Source organism: Esox lucius, chromosome 3, assembly GCF_011004845.1.
Source record: "Esox lucius isolate fEsoLuc1 chromosome 3, fEsoLuc1.pri, whole genome shotgun sequence".
Classification (NCBI taxonomy): domain Eukaryota; kingdom Metazoa; phylum Chordata; class Actinopteri; order Esociformes; family Esocidae; genus Esox; species Esox lucius.
In genome coordinates this window covers 30,399,118-30,422,354 of record NC_047571.1, presented here as the reverse complement: position 1 = coordinate 30,422,354, position 23,237 = coordinate 30,399,118, and the positions used below count along the sequence as shown (strand labels likewise).

Sequence of the window (23,237 nt, the reverse complement as noted above, 5' to 3'; positions counted from 1 at the left end):
GCAACCTGGGCTCTCATAACACCTGAGCAGTGCCACTCCATGCCACGCCGCATTGCTGCAGTAATTCAGGCAAAAGGAGCCCCAACTAAGTATTGAGTGCTGTACATGCTCATACTTTTCATGTTCATACTTTTCAGTTGGCCAACATTTCTAAAAATTATTTTTTTGTATTGGTCTTAAGTAATATTCTAATTTTCTGAGATACTGAATTTGGGATTTTCATTAGTTGTCAGTCATAATAATCACAATTAAAAGATAATAAACATTTCTGTGTGTAATGAATAAATATAATATAAAAGTTTCACTTTTTGAATGGAATTACTGAAATAAATCAACTTTTTGATGATATTCCAATTTTATGACCAGCACCTGTATATATATATATATATAATATATATAAAAAAATATTAATATATTTTGGTTAACCATGCAAAAGTAGTAAGTTAAAAACCACAAATCAATAAAATACTCAGGAATTCATTCAATATCAGTGCCAACTGATCATAAGATCAGAGAGCCTCTGCTGCTTTGTTTAATCACTGAACATGGAATTTCCGAAAAGCTGGAAAATAATTAAAAGCCCCACTAATTTTCCGTTAGAAAGTGAAAGTGTAAACCCATTTCCGAGAAGTAGCTTTTTATCCTGAAACACATGACTTTTTACAATTAAATAAGGCAATCACTTTTAGTTTTTTTGACCTAAACTACTCCTACACATTTCTTGTAATCTACTTGTCACATATGCCCTCAGTAGCTGATGCTCAGACACTGATTGCAGTTATACAGTAACTAAACTGCAGAATAATGCATTTCCAAAAACAAAGAACAGCAATGCAGTGTAGTAGCACGATGCTATGGGTAAGTGTTCCCCTAACCCCCTTTCCCTTTTACGCGGCATGGTCTATGTATTCGGATCTAGGGTTGGTATATGTCGGTCTTAATTAGAACCCCCCACACACACACACACAATCGGCAAGGTGTTCTTGTGTGGTTCCTTCCTTCCGTCTCCAGATGTGTTAGCTTGGATGAAAACTTCCAGCAGGAGTCTTGCCAACTGAACCACCCCCGAACACAATTAAACGATTCCTATATAAATATGAAATGGTGCAAAGCACAGACATTTACTTCTTCTTGGGCTTTTAAAGGGAAAGGAGTAGTCTGCTTGTATTTTCTTAAAACACATTATGTTTCAATTCGCAATTGGTTTGATTTGCATCATATTGCTGCCTACTTCAGGTAAGAATTAAAGGCTTCTCGTAACATAATGTAAATTTGGGTTTTATGTATCTCAGAGGGCATATTTTTAAATGTACATTTTATATTTTAAGAATCAAAATTGGTATTAGTCCTGACACCGAAAAATCCCATGGCTCGAGTCGGCGAAAGACTGGTCCTGACTTGCAGCGCAAGCGAATGCGCGGGTGATGTGACGTTCACATGGCAATCCTTGAAACACAGACCGCTCTACGGTCGAATGGAGAAAAACAACACAGCGTCTCAACAGATTTTTGACCCGGTGGGAATGCAGCACGAGGGCAAGGTCAGCTGTGTGGCTACCTGCGCGGATCCAAAAGACAAGGCTCAAAGGTCTGCTTCAGTGGAAGTTTATGGTACGTTTTCTGGATCTTTGTTTTTACTTTGTATCAAACTGTTTTATTAGAAACTGTACAACATACAGCTATTGTAGACATAGCGGGTGATTAATCTTTTAACATAAAACAAACAAGACGGACAAAAAAGAAAGTACACTTCCAAACACCTGCCTCCTACCATAGGCCAATTGCTAGCTTACTGGCATAGCTGCAGGTCTGTTACCTGTAACGGGCATGGGACAGTAATGGATTTCAGTAGTTGGATGAATGGGTTTCTACAGAGACTAAATATTCACTGATGTTTCTCATTGACAGCGTTCCCAAAGGATCCCATCATATCTGGAAGTGAACTTTTGACGGAGGGTCAGGACAGTGACCTCACCTGTATAGTCCCAGATGTGTACCCAGCTGACCGTCTAAAAGTGCAGTGGCTGCTGGGAGATAAAGTTCTGAAGGACGACAAAGCCCTGAACCCTGTGATTAAAGGTGAAGCCCAGACGGTGACCTCAGTGTTGAAATACAAACCGACAGCCCAGGACCATGGACAGAATGTTACATGTAGAGCCACGCTGGATATTAAGAATGAACCAGAAACCAGAGAGACTGTTGCCTCAATCACAGTTCAATGTAAGTACATCATGCATTTAGGTCCAGAGCCTTTCAGTCTTTCACATCAAAGAATGTATGAAATACTACCAGTGAAGAGGTTTAAGTGGCATTCCAAACTTTTGCGTCTGGTTTTCTCTTGAGCAAAAATGGGTTTCCTAAATACACAAAACTACTACTATTTAGCAACAATATCCGTGTGTCCAAGATTGTTCCAGGGGTGTATGCACATCTTTTGATGTTCATAATGACTGTATTTTGACCCCATAGCCAACAAGCCAAACTGTGTGGCAAAGAATTAGTAACTGAATACAAAATCTATTTTAATATCAACTAATTGTTTTCCAAATGTAGATTCCCCCAGAGATGTCCACATCTCAGAGAATATTCAGGTGAATATTGGAGAAAGCTTTACCCTGACCTGTCAAGCCAAGGGGCACCCTGAACCCACAGTGCTGTGGAGAAAACTGGAAAAAGGTGGCCTCTCTGTCATGGTAGGAGACGGTGAGACCCTACGGGTCAAAGAAACGTCATGGTCCCACGACGGAGACTATGAATGTATGAGCCACAACACTGTAGGGAATCTCACAGCTCAAGTGACTGTTAATGTTCAAGGTGAGTCAGATGGTAGATGAATACATCAGCTTGGTTTGGGGTCTTCAAGCCACATCCCATTCAGTTCCCTTCCTATAGACAAAGACGGACTGTAAGCAAATGTCTAAACAATGACCAAGTAAAATTATAACTCACAGGACTGTACATTCACACATTTATAACAAAGTCTGTCATATATGTATCCTGTCAACTCTTCAACTATGATGATGTTTAGTTTTTCCCTGGTAAATATGTCACAGACATTTATACTGTCACTATTTTTCTCAGGCCTTCCAGGCAAACCTGTTCTCCATCTGAGTCCATCCGGCGAGCTAAAAGAGGGAGACAGTGTGACAATTTCCTGCCAATCAGAGTGCGGGTCGCGGGGTCGCGTGTCACTGCGGCAGGTGGCCGGCGGTCAGGGGGCGGAGCTTCAGTCCAGCCTGGGAAACGCCTCCATCACAATCCAGTCGTTGACGGTCAGAGACTCGGGAAGATATGAGTGTGAGGCCACAAATCCATTTGGGAGCGTGACATCCGCCATCAACGTCACAGTCAGAGGTGAGTTTGTATCACACACTCACACACACACACACACACACAGACACACAAACAAACACACACATACACACAAACAGACACACACACACACGTAACATATTGCGTTACATAAAGCCATTAAACATTTTTAAAATAAATCTTCTGCTCTTCCTCTCATAAAGCACCTTTCATTGTAAACCTAACCCTGGAGAACACAGTCCATCATATCGGTGACACCCTTAAATTGATCTGCGTCGCGATTGGCTGCCCAGACACTGTGTCATTCACATGGAGCCCCTCGATTGGCGGGTCAGCCGAGGACCAATCACACGGCACTGGGCTCTTGACCCTTGAACCTGTGACGATGGAGCACAAAGGCCCGGTGGTGTGTAACGCCACCTGCAGGGCTTCTGGAGAATACAGGCAGGCGTCAATCGACCTGGAGGTTTATTGTGAGTTATCATTCATCACGGGAGCCTTAAGTGGACTCCAATCGTGTGTTATAAATTGATCAGAAAATCTCTGTAGGATAAAGATAAAGGAATGGCGACCACGTGATTATTAACCAATCGCTTGATTTGTCATCAACAGCCTTCCCAAAGGATCCCATCATATCAGGGAGTGAACTTTTGACGGAGGGTCAGGACAGTGACCTCACCTGTACAGTCCCAGATGTGTACCCAGCTGACCATCTAAAAGTGCAGTGGCTGCTGGAAGATATAGTTCTGAAGGACGACAAAGCCGTGAACCCTGTGGTTAAAGGTGTAGTCCAGACAGTGACCTCAGTGTTGAAATACAATCCGACAGTCCAGGACCATGGACAGAATGTTACATGCAGAGCCACGCTGGATATTAAGAATGAACCAGAAACCAGAGAGACTGTTGCCTCACTCACAGTTCAATGTAAGTACATCATGCATTTAGGTCAAGAGCTTTTCAGTCTTTCGCATCTAAGAATTTATTATTAGGGCACTGTTTTTATTTTTTATTAGGGCACTGATAATTCATATTGTTATTTTAAATCTAAATTGATAATTGTTTTGGATTTGTTATGAATTATATGTGATGATTTTATACATCTGAAACATTTGTTTATTTGTCTGACATTTAAGTAATGGTCCCACCATCTCTAATGATTGAGTATTATTGGAGTATGGCAGTAGCCCAGATGTAAGGGCCCAGGAGAATAGATAAACTAATGGAGTGTTTTTGTCTTCTCTTTCTCCTATGGGGATGGTGTCATGGACCTCTGACTCAATGCATGGAGACGATTTGGAAACAGTGGTGTGAATGGAAACCTCCTGCAACCATTCCCTTCGGCACTTTCTGGGTTCCAGAACCTGATTCGTGAACATTTCATTGGGGGGGATGGCGGAAGGCCTGTCCTTGTTATGTCTGGAACACATCAATGAGGAGACAGAAGAGCAACAGATCTGAGGCACAGAGTGGCTCACTGCCAAAGAAGATGTGACTGAGTTTCTGTTAAAGTACTTACAACATCAAGACCAAAGCAAAGAGGCCTTTGGGTCAAAACGTCAACAGACAATAACAGCAAAAGGACAATGTGCCAGGTGAAGGGAGAGGACTAGAGAGTAACTTCCCAGTTAAATTCAGACTTTGCCATGTATTGGGATAGAGGTTGTGACACAAAGTCTAAATGGACCGGGAAGTCAAAACTAAAATGTAACTCTTTTGTTATAGGTATTGCAGGTGTGATGGTAATTCCATGTATCGACACTTGGAGTAAGGGACACAGAGACAAAGTTCTCTTTGTACATTATAACCGTTTTATTAATTATTATGCACAGAGACTATAATGAGAGACGCGTCAACCGCTTACACACACATAATCGTCTGAGGAGTCTCTAACTCCATATAGCTCATACAACCGTATATATCACATAGGAAAAAGGGGTGTGGTAAGATGCTGCCATCTGTCTCATGTCAATCAAACACATTCCCTTTGTTCTATCACACAAGTCAAATGCTGTCTTCCCCCACCTTATCCTTCCTGCCATAATGTTTACTACTGTGTTTACCTAAGCTTCACACCAAGGACAGCTCTCCTTCCCGCCATAAATTACTTCTTCAATTCTAAGAGTTCTTACAGTATCTGGACAGACAATAGATGCCCCCTATGCAAATACCAGAACCCCCACATTCCTCTATCTATCTAAACAATAGGGACTCAAGTCCTTTAATCAGTAAGAATGCATCAGGCTTCAGAAACTTCCCCAACACAGGACAACGAATATCCTAGGAAGATAGGTGAACAAATGTTTCAAGATGACATATTAATTACTCATTGTCTCAAAGGGGCTGATTTCTGTGCTGAGTTGGATTGTTCTCCACTGTTACTGAAGGTTTCAAGTTCCTAGGTGGCTGGTAGCCAACCTATTACAAAGGGAGTACTGCTTGGAGAATTAGATGGTTTATTATTTTACTTATATTCTCATACTCTCTTTGATTGAAGTGATTATCATTCAAATGATGTATGATTTATTTTATGCAATTTATACTCATTGTATAATCAGTTTATATTCCATTCATATGTAATGGTTTGAAACAACATATTTTGCAAGGCTCTGAAAGAAATCTGCACATGCTTACACACACTCACTTGATTGGTCAGGTTGGAAGTCTTTACTTCCTCCCAGCCAAACGGGGAGGGAGAGGTTTGTCTTCCAGCCTCTGGAGCGGTGGTTGGCAGAGGAGATTGTTTTAGGAAATTGGGTTGATTTCAACTCTCTTGTGGGAACTGAGTTCTCCTCCTCAACTACCGTTTCCAGGCCTGGATGGTGGGACAGAGGGGATGTGAGGGTCAAGGGAGTCAGTGGATGTGTAGGGATATTTTCATAAAATGTTATTTCACATTAACCTGATGAAGAGTAGACAGAACATCTCATGTGATCACCTGTATATTAATTGAGTGTTAATTGATAAAACCTTTAACCAGGGCTCATATTATTTTCCCAAACAGTTTAATGGTTAAGAGAGAGTGATGAACTATTGTTCCCATGGTCAGTGCAATGAGTGGTTGTTGTTATCTCATATTGAGGACAGAAGGACCTGTAGCTTTTCCTTGACTGTCTTGGCAAAATATTGGGTCAGCCCATAGATAAGGAAATCTTTCCATTTCAGAGAATATGCTGAGTCATGATGAGTAGTGGCTGGGGGAGCGAATCCCAGAGGGTTGTGAAAAACATGAGGGAAAATTCGAGAAGGATCCATCCAGAAATTAGCATAATGGGAGGACCTAATATCATTGTATAACCATACTGTATAGAAATGTGTGTTTAATGTTTGGAAGTCGGTTGCTCTGCAGATCAGCATGGCTTTATGACGTCAATAAAGTCTACTTTTGGATTCGACGGCTCCTGAGTCTTTGCATGTTTTTTTGTCTGGAAATCTGAAGTGTTTTCCACGACGGGGGGGGGTGGGGGTTGGCTTTTTATACTGGTGTAAAATATAACACACCATTAAAATAAAAGAGGCCAGATCAAATTAAAGTATGCGAGACACACAATACAACCAGAGAGCTATTCGATACTACTGTGGATCGAAATAAAATGTAGATATTAATACACGCATTGTTTGAATGGAACTAATACGTAATTTATTTAAGTATTTTATTTACGGTAATCTCTCAGTGTCCTGTGGGAAATAAAGCATATGGGGTTTGTCCCCTCATCTGCTGTTGTAATCTTTTTTTCTTGAAGTGTGATGTATTAGATAGAAATCAAGACAGTATCAGCCTTTTCACGAAGAGCTGAACAAATCCCTTTTGGACTTTTCGTGGTTAGGACAAATCTGTAAGGATTTAACGACACAGGAACAATCCATTGCTGTATTAACAAGGTTCATTTCCTTGAAAACGCTGTGGAGCTGGACAGACCCTGGCTGTGCTCCAGACTGGCAAAATACCTCCCCTAGCCACTTTCCATTTTGTGGAAATCCCCATATGGAACAATGCTTAAAACCCTGCACAGAAATCTCCCCATCTGCCTTAGATTTAGCTTCAGGGACCAAATAAACAACTTTGCTCACGCACAGGGTTGATATCAACCACAATTGAATGCAGTAAGGCTTTAGGGGCTAACTGGACCATCCAGTAAGGCTTTAGGGGCTAACTGGACTGTCCAGTATGGCTTTAGGGGCTAACTGGACTGTCCAGTATGGCTTTAGGGGCTAACTGGACTGTCCAGTATGGCTTTAGGGGCTAACTGGACTGTCCTCTAAGGGTTTAGGGGCTAACTGGACCATCCAGTAAGGCTTTAGGGGCTAACTGGACCATCCAGTAAGGGTTTAGGGGCTAACTGGACCTTTCAGTAAGGCTTTAGGTGCTAACTGGACTGTCCAGTAAGGGATTAGGGGCTAACTGGACCATCCAGTAAGGCTTTAGGGGCTAACTGGACCATCCAGTAAGGGTTTAGGGGCTAACTGGACCTTTCAGTAAGGCTTTAGGGGCTAACTGGACCATCCAGTAAGGGTTTAGGGGCTAACTGGACCACCCTGTAAGGGTTTAGGGGCTAACTGGACCATCCAGTAAGGCTTTAGGGGCTAACTGGACTGTCCAGTATGGCTTTAGGGGCTAACTGGACTGTCCTCTAAGGGTTTAGGGGCTAACTGGACCATCCAGTAAGGCTTTAGGGGCTAACTGGACCCTCCAGTGGCCACTTCCAGTCAGTGCAGAGATGCCGCCTACGCTGGCAAAGTGGAATCCCATAATGCATCGCTTCAGCTTTCAGCTTCTGCAATTTCACACGAAAGAATAGAAAGGCCTGCCTAATTAAGTTACACCATTTGTTTGTGCCTGATTTTGTGACCTGAGTTAAGGGCAGAGGGTGGACTCAGAAGGGACCCATTTGGGACCTGGCAGTCGCGCTAAATCGTTGCTAATCATATAGGGGCCCTCTAGGGGCCGCCGTTGAGTCCTTATAACTCACGATAAGGAAAACGGCAGAGAGTTTTGGCTGGTCTGAAATGCGTTCATTGCTACAGTGCATCGTTCTTGGAGCAATAGCAATAACTCGACATAAGACAACTTCACAGTTTTTTCATGTAGCTATATTAAAACAACACAATACTCTGTGTACTTACATCTAGTCCCTCTGTTCTTAATGGTGTGTTCAACTCACTGCTCCACTTATGTTCTCTCTACTTTCCATCCTCCCTCTGCTGTTCGGCTGTTGTAGTTGTTTTATATAGGTGATTATAGATGCAAGAGAAGAGACTATCTGCATAAATGAACTTCAGTTAGTGCTGAAAATATGAATACGTTACCCATGTCCTAGCGTCCTTACACTGGCTGCCTGTTAGGGTTAGGGCTGATTTTAAGGTTTTACTCTTAACCTATAAATCAATACATGAACTTGCTCCTACTTACCTTGCTGAAATGATCCAGCCATACATACCTACACGTAACCTACGATCACAAGATGCAGGCCTTTTAATTGTACCTAGAATTTCTAAACAAACAGCCGGAGGCAGGGCCTTTTCTCATAGAGCTCCACTACTGTGGAATGATCTGCCAATTAAGGTTAGAAATGCAAACTCAGTGCAAACTTTCAATTGTCTACTAAAAACCCATCTCTACAGCACGGTTTATAATTAGGTGTAGCCTGGCCTGGGGGCGTGAAGGTGACCAGTAGGCTTGATACTGTCCACCCTTGCTGTCTTGCCAGGTGGGCTCTCATCGCCACTGGGATTCCCTCCCTCCAATGCCCTTCGGGGGAAGAGTCACTGGCTTGTTGTTGACGCTCTGTTGCGCACTTGTGCTGTACGCTGCTGGCAATACTCGGCCCTCATTCAGGGGGGTTGCGGTTGGTGGGTGTCCCTTTGGTTGATGCCTGGCAATGTGGGTGGACTGATTTCCTGCCTGTTGGGCCCTGTCCGGGGCCTCCCCCCGGGTAGGGCCACAGTGTCGCCGGACCCCCCCATCTCAGTTCCAAGGTGTTACGCTGCTATATTATTGTGCTGGGCGATATGAGGAATGCACTTTCTAACTTAAAATTTCTTCCTAAATATTCGGCCTTTTTAGGGAGTTTTTCCTAGCCACTGAAATTCAACACTACTGTTGTTTGCTCCTTGGGGTTTAAGGCTGGGTGTATTTGTAATGCAATGACAACTGCTGTTGTAAAAAGGGCTTTATAAATAAATGTGATTGATTGATTGAAGAGACAAGGTTTCACATTGAAATATATATTTTGGTCTAATTGAAGTCCCTTGAAAAAATCAGTACATAAACTGATGTCAATTAAATGTACTTAAACCTACTGATGTTTGTGTGGCTGATTGTTGAGGTATGTACCTCATTTATATTAGTTCTTTTTCTCCACACTTACGTTGAATGTCATTGTGAAATGTTCTTGAATTGCATTCCGAGGGGCATTAAAAACTTTTTAAATTAACGCCATGAAACCTGTAGATACTCGGCTCACTCAAGGTCAGTAAATACCATATGCCATTGCAATATCAAATATTCTTAATCTAGAGGTCCATGTGAGATTGAATGTCTAGGCTTGAAGTCTTTCTCTTGCTGGAGAGGCCAAAACTCTTTCTCTGAATCTGTGTTTTTCTCTGCCGAGTCTGTCTGACCACAGTGGTGTCAGACGTCTGTTTTTCTTTGAAGTATTTTGTTGTTTTTACAGGCAAAGCAAAAGAGCATTTTGATTGTTGACTTTAGTTGCCCGTGACTTCCTACATCAGAGGCCATTTATTTGAAATCTCATTGCCTACGGTCTATCTGATGTTCCAGCCACCCCCAGTAATGAAAACTTAACTTATCTCCTTCACACCCTCTCAGCAGAGATTTCCTCCCAACCAAACACCACACACCATTTTACTGCCACGTTGATAAGTCCTGGGAAAAGTGCCCACTATCTGCATACATATGTAACCTGTTACTGCAGTGGGTTTTTAGTAGTCTTAAACAAATCTATTTTACAGTCTTATTAGCAAAGGTACACACCTCACCCTCAGTATTACAGGCTTAAAACAGAGATAGCACCTAAACCCAAAAAAAATAACTTCTATCGCTGGCTAGTGTCCAATCAGAGACAATGCCCAGGTTTCTCCAAAACAACCTGTCTGGGCTGCTACGGACGATTGGGGTCTGATCAGGATTGGATATGTTGCGATGGACCCAGGTTGCTAAGTATCCAAAATCCCAGCAACCTGGGCTCATTGAAAATATTTATCTGAAAATGTCAAGTACTATAGGCTAAATATGGGGGAAACACCCACCCTTAAGGAAAAAAGCAACGCTGGGATAGATATGTACTTACTATAGTCAGAAAAAACACATTTAGAAAAACATTATTTGGCAGAATTATTCTATTTTCTTGGAAATTAATGAAATGCCAAACAGTGAAAAGGGGGCGTTTTACCCCACTATAAGGGTAAAATGACCCTCCCAATGGGGTTAAATTCCCTCCGGGTGTTGTTCTACCCTGAATTAAGATTAATTCTATATTTAGGTGTCAAAATCATTGATAACATTGGTGTCACAATCTATAGATAACATTGATTGAATGACTTTGACACCTAAATATATAATTATTTTAAGTGGTTTGCAAACTTTTTTTGTTACTGTAACACCGACAATTTTGCTCTGCTTGGAGTAACCCTGAAGTACCCGGTCATGTGAATTTCATTAGTAAGCCTATTGTATCTTCATTTTCAAGTGCCCCCTGTGGAAAGGCCAAGTGCCCCCTGTGGAAAGGATAAGTGCCCCCTGTGGAAAGGCCAAGTGCCCCATGTGGAAAGGCCAAGTGCCCCCTGTGGAAAGGCCAAGTGCCCCCTGTGGAGAGGCCAAGTACCTCTGGTTGGGAACCACTGGTCTATACCAGTATTTTGAAAGAAATGTATTTTTGACAGCAGTATTTAAGTGAACAAAACACATTTTAACCGTACTATTGCACATTCCACAAACTGGGGCATTGAGCCCCACCATTTCTGTTTCCCAATGAACACTGCAAATTTTAAATTAATTAGATATGCTTCATATTGATAGAAAATGACTCCTCAGTCATTTCATCCTGGAGCCGGGATTACTTGTCTCTAAATTGACAATATCCAAAGGCAGAAAAATCTGTATTAACATTGATTACAATATCAAATAACTTTTGATTAATATATACAGGTGCTGGTCATAAAATTTGAATATCATCAAAAAGTTGATTAATTTCAGTAATTCCATTCAAAAAGTGAAACATGTATAATGTATACATTCATTCCACACAGACTGATATATTTCAAGTATATTTCAAAATGTATTTTAATTTTGATGATTATAACTGACAACTAATGTCAACCCAAATTCAGTATCTCAGAAAATTAGAATATTGTGAAAAGGTTCAATATTTAAAACAACTGGGGCCACACTCTAATCAGCTAATTAACCCAAAACACCTGCAAAGGTCTTTAAATGGTCTCTAAGTCTAGTTCTGTAGGTTACACAATCATAGGGAAGACTGCTGACTTGACAGCTGTCCAAAAGACGACCATTGACACCTTGCACAAGGAGGGCAAGACACAAAAGGTCATAGCTAAAGAGGCTGGCTGTTCACAGAGCTCTGTGTCCAAGCACATTAATAGAGGCGAAGGGAAGGAAAAGATGTGGTAGAAAAACGTGTACAAGCAATAGGGATAACTGCACCCTGGAGAGGATTGTGAAACAAAACCTATTCAAAAATGTGGGGGAGATTCACAAAGAGTGGACTGCAGCTGGAGTCAGTGCTTCAAGAACCACCACGTACAGATGTACGCAAGACATGGGTTTCAGCTGTCGCATTCCTTGTGTAAAGCCACTCTTGAACAAGACACAGCGTCAAAAGCGTCTCGCCTGGGCTAAAGACAAAAAGGACTGGACTGCTGCAGAGTTATGTTCTCTGATGAAAGTACATTTTGCATTTCCTTTGGAAATCAAGGTCCCAGAGTCTGGAGGAAGAGAGGAGAGGCACAGAATCCACGTTGCTTGAAGTCCAGTTTAAAGTTTCCACAGTCAGTGATGGTTTGGGGTGCCATGTCATCTGCTGGTGTTGGTCCACTGTGTTTTCTGAGGTCCACGATCAACGCAGCCGTCTACCAGGACGTTTTAGAGCACTTCATGCTTCCTGCTGCTGACCAACTTAATGGAGATGCAGATTTCATTTTCCAACACACTGTGCCAAAGCTACCAGTACCTGGTTTAAGGACAATGGTATCCCTGTTCTTAATTGGCCTAGCAAACTCGCCTGACCTTAAACCTATAGAAAATCTATGGGGTATTGTGAAGAGGAAGATGCGATACGCCAGCCCCAACAATGCAGAAGAGCTGAAGGCCACTATCAGAGCAACCTGGGCTCTCATAACACCTGAGCAGTGCCACTCCATGCCACGCCGCATTGCTGCAGTAATTCAGGCAAAAGGAGCCCCAACTAAGTATTGAGTGCTGTACATGGTCATACTTTTCATGTTCATACTTTTCAGTTGGCCAACATTTCTAGAAATAATTTTTTTGTATTGGTCTTAAGTAATATTCAAATTTTCTGAGATACTGAATTTGGGATTTTCATTAGTTGTCAGTCATAATAATCACAATTAAAAGAAAATAAACATTTCTGTGTGTAATGAATAAATATAATATAAAAGTTTCACTTTTTTAGTGGAATTACTTAAATAAATCAACTTTTTGATGATATTCAAATTTTATGACCAGCACCTGTATATATATATATATATATATATATATATATATATATATATATATATATATATATATATATATATATATATATATAATATATATAAAAAAATATTAATATATTTTGGTTAACCATGCAAAAGTAGTAAGTTAAAAACCACAAATCAATAAAATACTCAGGAATTCATTCAATATCAGTGCCAACTGATCATAAGATCAGAGAGCCTCTGCTGCTTTGTTTAATCACTGAACATGGAATTTCCGAGAAGCTGGAAAATAATTAAAAGCCCCACTAATTTTCCGTTAGAAAGTGAAAGTGTAAACCCATTTCCGAGAAGTAGCTTTTTATCCTGAAACACATGACTTTTTACAATTAAATAAGGCAATCACTTTTAGTTTTCTTGACCTAAACTACTCCTACACATTTCTTGTAATCTACTTGTCACATATGCCCTCAGTAGCTGATGCTCAGACACTGATTGCAGTTATACAGTAACTAAACTGCAGAATAATGCATTTCCAAAAACAAAGAACAGCAATGCAGTGTAGTAGCACGATGCTATGGGTAAGTGTTCCCCTAACCCCCTTTCCCTTTTACGCGGCATGGTCTATGTATTCGGATCTTGGGTTGGTATGTCGGTCTTAAGTAGAACCCCCCCCCCCACACACACACAATCGGCATGGTGTTCTTGTGTGGTTCCTTCCTTCCGCCTCCAGATGCGTTAGCTTGGATGAAAACTTCCAGCAGGAGTCTTGCCAACTGGAACCACCCCCCGAACACAATTAAACGATTCCTATATAAATATGAAATGGTGCAAAGTACAGACATTTACTTCTTCTTGGGCTTTTAAAGGGAAAGGAGTAGTCTGCTTGTTATTTCTTAAAACACATTATGTTTCAATTCGCAATTGGTTTGATTTGCATCATATTGCTGCCTACTTCAGGTAAGAATTAAAGGCTTCTCGTAACATAATGTAAATTTGGGTTTTATGTATCTCAGAGGGCATATTTTTAAATGTACATTTTATATTTTAAGAATCAAAATTGGTATTAGTCCTGACACCGAAAAATCCCATGGCTCGAGTCGGCGAAAGACTGGTCCTGACTTGCAGCGCAAGCGAATGCGCGGGTGATGTGACGTTCACATGGCAATCCTTGAAAGACAGACCGCTCTACGGTCGAATGGAGAAAAACAACACAGCGTCTCAACAGATTTTTGACCCGGTGGGAATGCAGCACGAGGGCAAGGTCAGCTGTGTGGCTACCTGCGCGGATCCAAAAGACAAGGCTCAAAGGTCTGCTTCAGTGGAAGTTTATGGTACGTTTTCTGGATCTTTGTTTTTACTTTGTATCAAACTGTTTTATTAGAAACTGTACAACATACAGCTATTGTAGACATAGCGGGTGATTAATCTTTTAACATAAAACAAACAAGACGGACAAAAAAGAAAGTACACTTCCAAACACCTGCCTCCTACCATAGGCCAATTGCTAGCTTACTGGCATAGCTGCAGGTCTGTTACCTGTAACGGGCATGGGACAGTAATGGATTTCAGTAGTTGGATGAATGGGTTTCTACAGAGACTAAATATTCACTGATGTTTCTCATTGACAGCGTTCCCAAAGGATCCCATCATATCTGGAAGTGAACTTTTGACGGAGGGTCAGGACAGTGACCTCACCTGTACAGTCCCAGATGTGTACCCAGCTGACCGTCTAAAAGTGCAGTGGCTGCTGGGAGATAAAGTTCTGAAGGACAACAAAGCTGTGAACCCTGTGGTTAAAGGTGAAGCCCAGACGGTGACCTCAGTGTTGAAATACAAACCGACAGCCCAGGACCATGGACAGAATGTTACATGCAGAGCCACGCTGGATATTAAGACTGAACCGGAAACCAGAGAGACTGTTGCCTCAATCACAGTTCAATGTAAGTACATCATGCATTTAGGTCCAGAGCCTTTCAGTCTTTCACATCAAAGAATGTATGAAATACTACCAGTGAAGAGGTTTAAGTGGCATTCCAAACTTTTGCGTCTGGTTTTCTCTTGAGCAAAAATGGGTTTCCTAAATACACAAAACTACTACTATTTAGCAACAATATCCGTGTGTCCAAGATTGTTCCAGGGGTGTATGCACATCTTTTGATGGTCATAATGACTGTATTTTGACCCCATAGCCAACAAGCCAAACTGTGTGGCAAAGAATTAGTAACTGAATACAAAATCTATTTTAATATCAACTAATTGTTTTCCAAATGTAGATTCCCCCAGAGATGTCCACATCTCAGAGAATATTCAGGTGAATATTGGAGAAAGCTTTACCCTGACCTGTCAAGCCAAGGGGCACCCTGAACCCACAGTGCTGTGGAGAAAACTGGAAAAAGGTGGCCTCTCTGTCATGGTAGGAGACGGTGAGACCCTACGGGTCAAAGAAACGTCATGGTCCCACGACGGAGACTATGAATGTATGAGCCACAACACTGTAGGGAATCTCACAGCTCAAGTGACTGTTAATGTTCAAGGTGAGTCAGATGGTAGATGAATACATCAGCTTGGTTTGGGGTCTTCAAGCCACATCCCATTCAGTTCCCTTCCTATAGACAAAGACGGACTGTAAGCAAATGTCTAAACAATGACCAAGTAAAATTATAACTCACAGGACTGTACATTCACACATTTATAACAAAGTCTGTCATATATGTATCCTGTCAACTCTTCAACTATGATGATGTTGAGTTTTTCCCTGGTAAATATGTCACAGACATTTATACTGTCACTATTTTTCTCAGGCCTTCCAGGCAAACCTGTTCTCCATCTGAGTCCATCCGGCGAGCTAAAAGAGGGAGACAGTGTGACAATTTCCTGCCAATCAGAGTGCGGGTCGCGGGGTTGCGTGTCACTGCGGCAGGTGGCCGGCGGTCAGGGGGCGGAGCTTCAGTCCAGCCTGGGAAACGCCTCCATCACAATCCAGTCGTTGACGGTCAGAGACTCGGGAAGATATGAGTGTGAGGCCACAAATCCATTTGGGAGCGTGACATCCGCCATCAACGTCACAGTCAGAGGTGAGTTTGTATCACACACTCACACACACACACACACACACACAGACACACAAACAAACACACACATACACACAAACAGACACACACACACACGTAACATATTGCGTTACATAAAGCCATTAAACATTTTTAAAATAAATCTTCTGCTCTTCCTCTCATAAAGCACCTTTCATTGTAAACCTAACCCTGGAGAACACAGTCCATCATATCGGTGACACCCTTAAATTGATCTGCGTCGCGATTGGCTGCCCAGACACTGTGTCATTCACATGGAGCCCCTCGATTGGCGGGTCAGCCGAGGACCAATCACACGGCACTGGGCTCTTGACCCTTGAACCTGTGACGATGGAGCACAAAGGCCCGGTGGTGTGTAACGCCACCTGCAGGGCTTCTGGAGAATACAGGCAGGCGTCAATCGACCTGGAGGTTTATTGTGAGTTATCATTCATCACAGGAGCCTTAAGTGGACTCCAATCGTGTGTTATAAATTGATCAGAAAATCTCTGTAGGATAAAGATAAAGGAATGGCGACCACGTGATTATTAACCAATCGCTTGATTTGTCATCAACAGCCTTCCCAAAGGATCCCATCATATCAGGGAGTGAACTTTTGACGGAGGGTCAGGACAGTGACCTCACCTGTACAGTCCCAGATGTGTACCCAGCTGACCATCTAAAAGTGCAGTGGCTGCTGGGAGATAAAGTTCTGAATGACGACAAAGCCGTGAACCCTGTGGTTAAAGGTGAAGCCCAGACGGTGACCTCAGTGTTGAAATACAAACCAACAGCCCAGGACCATGGACAGAATGTTACATGCAGAGCCACGCTGGATATTAAGACTGAACCAGAAACCAGAGAGACTGTTGCCTCAATGAATATTCGAAGTAAGTGCTCCAAAAATATCTTATGTTCAGGTTGTATACTGGTTGTAAACGAACGTTTTGCAAACGTCCTTCAGCAGCAAAGCTGAAAAAATACTAACATATTCTCACAAGACCCAGCCAGGTGAATCCTTCATTTCAGTTGGTCACCTTTCTTTTTCCCCAAAGCTCCGCCCAGGTACCTGTCCGTGGAGGTGTTTCCGTCTACGAAGGTGGAGGAGGGGCAGAACGTGTCCCTCCGGATCTGGGCAGTGGGAGTCCCGCTCCCTTCCGTCACCCTGATTAGGCTACAGGACAGCGTGGAGCCACACTCCCCCAACGGGACCCTCAACCTAATCGACATGGGCCCAGTAGAGACGGGCCAGTACCTGCTAAAACTAAACAACTTGGGCCCGGAACAGACGGGCCAGTACTTTCTAAACCTAACCAACGTGGGCCCAGATCAGATGGGCCAGTACCTGCTAAACCTAAACAATGTGGGCCCAGATCAGATGGGCCAGTACCTGCTAAACCTAAACAACTTGGGCCCGGAACAGACGGGCCAGTACCTGCTCAACCTCACCAATGAAGTGGGACACCAGAGCCACCATTTCAGCCTTAGTATTCAAAGTAAGACTGCAGAGAAACATTCACACAAACACAGCATGTACATGTGTATATTGTGTGTCTGAGACTCACACACGCACAAGGAGTTCTGAACTCTTGGACTTCATATTTTCAAGGTGCGCCATAACCGATGCGTAGACACGTCACCTATGGTGCATCTAGTTACTGTGCCATGAAAAAGTATTTCGTCCCCCATCTGATTTCTTGCACATTTTTAACATTGTATTTGGTCAGACATTTCTATGGGTTGTAGTAACATATAGTCTATTAATGTACAACCCTGTTTCCAAAGAGTTGGGAGGCTGTGTAAAATACAAATAAAAACAGAATGCAATGATGGGTATATAATTTATTCCTATATTTAATTGAAAATAGTACAAAGGCAACATATCAAATGTTGAATCTGAGAAATGTTATTGTTTTTGGAAAAATACATGCCCGTTTTTTTTAATTTGATGCCAGGAACACGTTTCAAAAAAGTTGGGACAGGGGCATGTTTACTGTTTACCAATATTGGTTTTCAGCCTTGTCCCTCACGTAGAGAGATTTCTCTATATTCTCTGAATCTTTTAATGTTATTATGTAACATTGATGATGAGATCCCCAAAGTCTTTGCAATTTTACCTTGTGAAAGGTTATTCTTAAATTGTTGCACTATTTGCCTGTGCAGTCTTTCACAGAGTGGTGAACCCCTCCCCATCTTTACTTCTGATAGACTCGTCCTTACTGCGATGCTCTTTTTATACCCAGTCATGTTGCTGACCTGTTGCCAATTTTTTTTTCGTTACACAACTTTTCCTGTCTTTTGTTGCCCCTGCCCCAGCTTTTTTGAAATGTGTCGCTGGCACAAAATGGGCATGTATTTTTCAAGAAACCATAACATTTCTCAGTTTCAACATTTGATGGGTTCTTTTTTTACTCATTTCTATTGAATATAGAATTCAATTATTTGCACATCATTGCATTCTATTTTTCTTTACATTGTACACAGCATCCCAACTTTTTTGAAAACCGGGTTGTATATATATTTTTATTTGTTTGATGTTGCTATGTAATCAAACATGCAATATTCCACCGTAGTTATAAAGGGATTCTTAGGGTCAGGTGTTTTGAACACCTTGGTAAACAATCAGACCTGACTGGCGCCAGCCCTGCCCAATAAAAATCTGACTGATTTTGGCTTTCCCTGTCAGTTTGGTCATCGCAGGAACCAATGGTCAAGCCTTGTGTTGGCTGTGTCACAGGAACCAATGGTCAAGCCTTGTGTTGGCTGTGTCACAGGAACCAATGGCTAAGCCTGGTGTTGGCCTTGTCACAGGAACCAATGGCTAAGCCTGGTGTTGGCCGTGTCACAGGAAGCAATGGTCAAGCCTTGTGTTGGCTGTGTCACGGGAACCAATGGTCAAGTCTGGTGTTGTTGCCATGTCACTGTTTGAGGACGTTTTTCCACATCAGGACCTGGACATCTTGTCTTTGTTGAAGGATCTATGACTTCTGCTTTGCATCACAGATTTCCACAGGATAATGTCAGGCCATCTGTTAGTGAGCTGAAGCGGAGTGAACGATCTGAAACCCCCAAGCACATCTACAGCAGAATGTTGAAAGAGCAATACTTTTTTTTATGTTTTGTAACGTCCCACTCAATGTCCAGGCCTTAACCCCACTGAGATGCCTAGGCAAGACCTGAAACAAGCAGTTCACGCTCAATGCCAACAGATTCACTGAGTTATTGCAGCTCTGTGCAAAGTGGGCCAAGTTCCTCAGAGGCCCTGCAGGAGACTGGTCAGCAACAACTATGTTTAATGTGAAAGGCTGGGAGGAATGAACTGAACAAGCACATTGAACAGAACTGGTAGAATGAAAAATATTGAGTCAGATGTCTTTATCTGAATGTCTGGATGTAATGAAATAATAACTGGGCCTTTATGACCAATGGAGTCATTACAAAAAACTAAATGGCAGAAATGTTTCTCCTAAGGGGGACGATTGCTTTTTCACAATGGCGGCCTTGGGTGTTTCTTAAATTCTTTATCATTGTTTTCTTCACTCAGGTTCCCTTTTATCTAAAGTCTTAGACCTCCCCAAGTTTGACAGGAATATTTCATGTTGTTTGTGGAGTTGGCTAACATTGAATCTCACCCCTCCAGGTAAAACTCGACTGGTTGGACCCGACTGGTACCATCCGAAGACTGTCGTCATACCTGCCGTGGGTTTAGTTTCCATAGCGACAGCTGCCGGGTTTCTCATACGATTCCTGAAAAAGAGAAATTCATATGAAACATCCAGGGTGGTATAGACTCTACTCTTGGAGGTCTTGTGTGGCTCAGTTGGAAGAGCATGGAATCCACGGAAGGACAGAAACAAAAAAGTGCTGCATGTAAATGTATCCAGCCAGGATATGCTTGAAATAAGGGAAGGGAAATATTCTCATCCTTGGTCCGCAAAGGAACATTTGTACACTGGAATAATTCAATTCTTATGTTGAAGCTCCCAGTTGAGGTCAATTGGAATCAAAGCCACTCCTATGGAGATGGATTTCTATCAAAATGTTGCGAGTCACAAATACATAATGCAACTGTCAAATAACATTACTGTCAACAAATATGCGCTTACATTTTCACAAACATATGTTGAAATCCCAAAACAAAGTTAATCGTTAACAAAAACAAAGGTTGATTATCAAATAAATGTAAGATAATTATTTATTTTCAAAGTTTTGTGAATGTCACAGCATTGTGCTTCAACTCTGGTTGCTTATTTGTTTTGTAAAAGCACTTTGTGACAACTGCTGATGTAAAATACTTTATAAATACATTTGATTTATTGATTAATTTGTCATCAACATTCTACAGATTTGTGACTTTCATTACATTTGTGAGTGGCCTTACATATTTGTGTACTGTTCTGCCTATTTATGAGTGCTGCTACATATTTGTGAGTGGCATTTAAGATCAGTTGGTCAAGGAATCCAGATTTGGACCTCCTTACTTCTGGTTATACTTAGTCTCCAGAAACCAAATATGTTTAACCTCAGAGTTCCAGAATTTGATGATGACATTCCATCCACAGCTGCCCAAAAACACCATGCTGCTTACTGATTATCCATCTCATGTCTGATTTCAACTGGTAAAAATGATATTAGCAAACTACTAATGGCATTAATACTGGTAAAAGGTATACTGAATATTAATGACTGCTATGCGTCCTGTATGTCGCCTCCTGTTTGTAAGGAAGCGCAAAAGAAAATGACTGGTCTGGATGTAAGAAAAACAATAAAATATTTTTTTGTGCTGGTGATGGCCCGTTGTCTGCACGCCTCCGCGAGTACACGCTCGACACGCTCGACCGTAAAGGGAGATTCCCGCTCCATGTCTCAGTAGAGGAACGTGCCGAGCATGCATGAGAGGAGGCGGCGATTCCACAGGTGGTCCTCCTCCATCATAGCCTGCTGGTTCCAGTTTAGGTGGCTCATTCTGTCACAACAGGTGGTGTAGTGATGTGTTGCGAGAGCAAGGAACCAGATGCAGGCAGGGGTAGTCGGTGTGGATTCTTTAATATATAAGAAATAAACAAACACAGAGCACAAAACACACAAAAGCAAAGGGCTGACTAAAGCAGCAAAAACGACAATAAGAAATGGTACAAGTACTTACAATAACGGCAACACACACACGACATCCAAACATGACAAGAACAATGAGCCACAATGTGGGGAGCAGAGGGGAAACATACATACACATACAAATTAGCTAGATTAGGACCTGGTGTGGAAGATTGGAAACATGTGACAGTCCGGGATGTGTTCGTGAGAATATGGGAACTTGTGAAAATATGGCACGGTGGCGCTGCTGCTCACCGCACCATGACAAGTAAGCCTATAGTATCTTCATTTTCAAGTGCCCCCTGTGGAAAGGCCAAGTGCCCCCTGTGGAAAGGCCAAGTGCCCCCTGTGGAAAGGCCAAGTGCCCCCTGTGGAAAGGCCAAGTGCCCCATGTGGAAAGGCCAAGTACCTCTGGTTGGGAACCACTGGTCTATACCAGTATTTTGAAAGAAATGTATTATTGACAGCAGTATTTAAGTGAACAAAACACATTTTAACCGTGCTATTGCACATTCCACAAACTGGGGCATTGAGCCCCACCATTTCTGTTTCCCAATGAACACTGCAAATTTTAAATTAATTAGATATGCTTCATATTGATAGAAAATGACTCCTCAGTCATTTCATCCTGGAGCCGGGATTACTTGTCTCTAAAGTGACAATATCCAAAGGCAGAAAAATCTGTATTAACATTGATTACAATATCAAATAACTTTTGATTAATATATACAGGTGCTGGTCATAAAATTTGAATATCATCAAAAAGTTGATTAATTTCAGTAATTCCATTCAAAAAGTGAAACATGTATAATGTATACATTCATTCCACACAGACTGATATATTTCAAGTATATTTCAAAATGTATTTTAATTTTGATGATTATAACTGACAACTAATAAAAAACCCAAATTCAGTATCTCAGAAAATTAGAATATTGTGAAAAGGTTCAATATTTAAAACACCTGGGGCCACACTCTAATCAGCTACTTAACCCAAAACACCTGCAAAGGTCTTTAAATGGTCTCTAAGTCTAGTTCTGTAGGCTACACAATCATAGGGAAGACTGCTGACTTGACAGCTGTCCAAAAGACGACCATTGACACCTTGCACAAGGAGGGCAAGACACAAAAGGTCATAGCTAAAGAGGCTGGCTGTTCACAGAGCTCTGTGTCCAAGCACATTAATAGAGGCGAAGGGAAGGAAAAGATGTGGTAGAAAAACGTGTACAAGCAATAGGGATAACCGCACCCTGGAGAGGATTGTGAAACAAAACCTATTCAAAAATGTGGGGGAGATTCACAAAGACTGGACTGCAGCTGGAGTCAGTGCTTCAAGAACCACCACGCACAGATGTATGCAAGACATGGGTTTCAGCTGTCGCATTCCTTGTGTCAAGCCACTCTTGAACAAGACACAGCGTCAAAAGCGTCTCGCCTGGGCTAAAGACAAAAAGGACTGGACTGCTGCAGAGTTATGTTCTCTGATGAAAGTACATTTTGCATTTCCTTTGGAAATCAAGGTCCCAGAGTCTGGAGGAAGAGAGGAGAGGCACAGAATCCACGTTGCTTGAAGTCCAGTTTAAAGTTTACACAGTCAGTGATGGTTTGGGGTGCCATGTCATCTGCTGGTGTTGGTCCACTGTGTTTTCTGAGGTCCACGATCAACGCAGCCGTCTACCAGGACGTTTTAGAGCACTTCATGCTTCCTGCTGCTGACCAACTTTTCCAACACACTGTGCCAAAGCTACCAGTACCTGGTTTAAGGACAATGGTATACCTGTTCTTAATTGGCCTAGCAAACTCGCCTGACCTTAAACCTATAGAAAATCTATGGGGTATTGTGAAGAGGAAGATGCGATACGCCAGACCCAACAATGCAGAAGAGCTGAAGGCCACTATCAGAGCAACCTGGGCTCTCATAACACCTGAGCAGTGCCACTACATGCCACGCCGCATTGCTGCAGTAATTCAGGCAAAAAGAGCCCCAACTAAGTATTGAGTGCTGTACATGCTCATACTTTTCATGTTCATACTTTTCAGTTGGCCAACATTTCTAAAAATCTTTTTTTTG

General features: G+C 42.0%; 1 protein-coding gene across 1 annotated transcript; it reads left to right on the top strand.

The window, feature by feature from the left end:
• The first annotated feature begins 1,069 nt into the window (after positions 1 to 1,069).
• On the top strand, positions 1,070 to 17,630 carry LOC106023856 (vascular cell adhesion protein 1). Its single transcript, XM_034291351.1, has 15 exons — positions 1,070 to 1,236; positions 1,329 to 1,610; positions 1,908 to 2,219; positions 2,553 to 2,813; positions 3,081 to 3,353; positions 3,515 to 3,784; positions 3,924 to 4,235; positions 6,122 to 6,130; positions 14,054 to 14,335; positions 14,633 to 14,944; positions 15,278 to 15,538; positions 15,806 to 16,078; positions 16,242 to 16,511; positions 16,651 to 16,962; positions 17,128 to 17,630. Exons 1-15 carry the CDS (start codon positions 1,185 to 1,187, stop codon positions 17,628 to 17,630), a joined length of 3,984 nt encoding a protein of 1,327 aa, XP_034147242.1. The 5' UTR covers positions 1,070 to 1,184.
• The last annotated feature ends 5,607 nt before the right edge of the window (positions 17,631 to 23,237 follow it).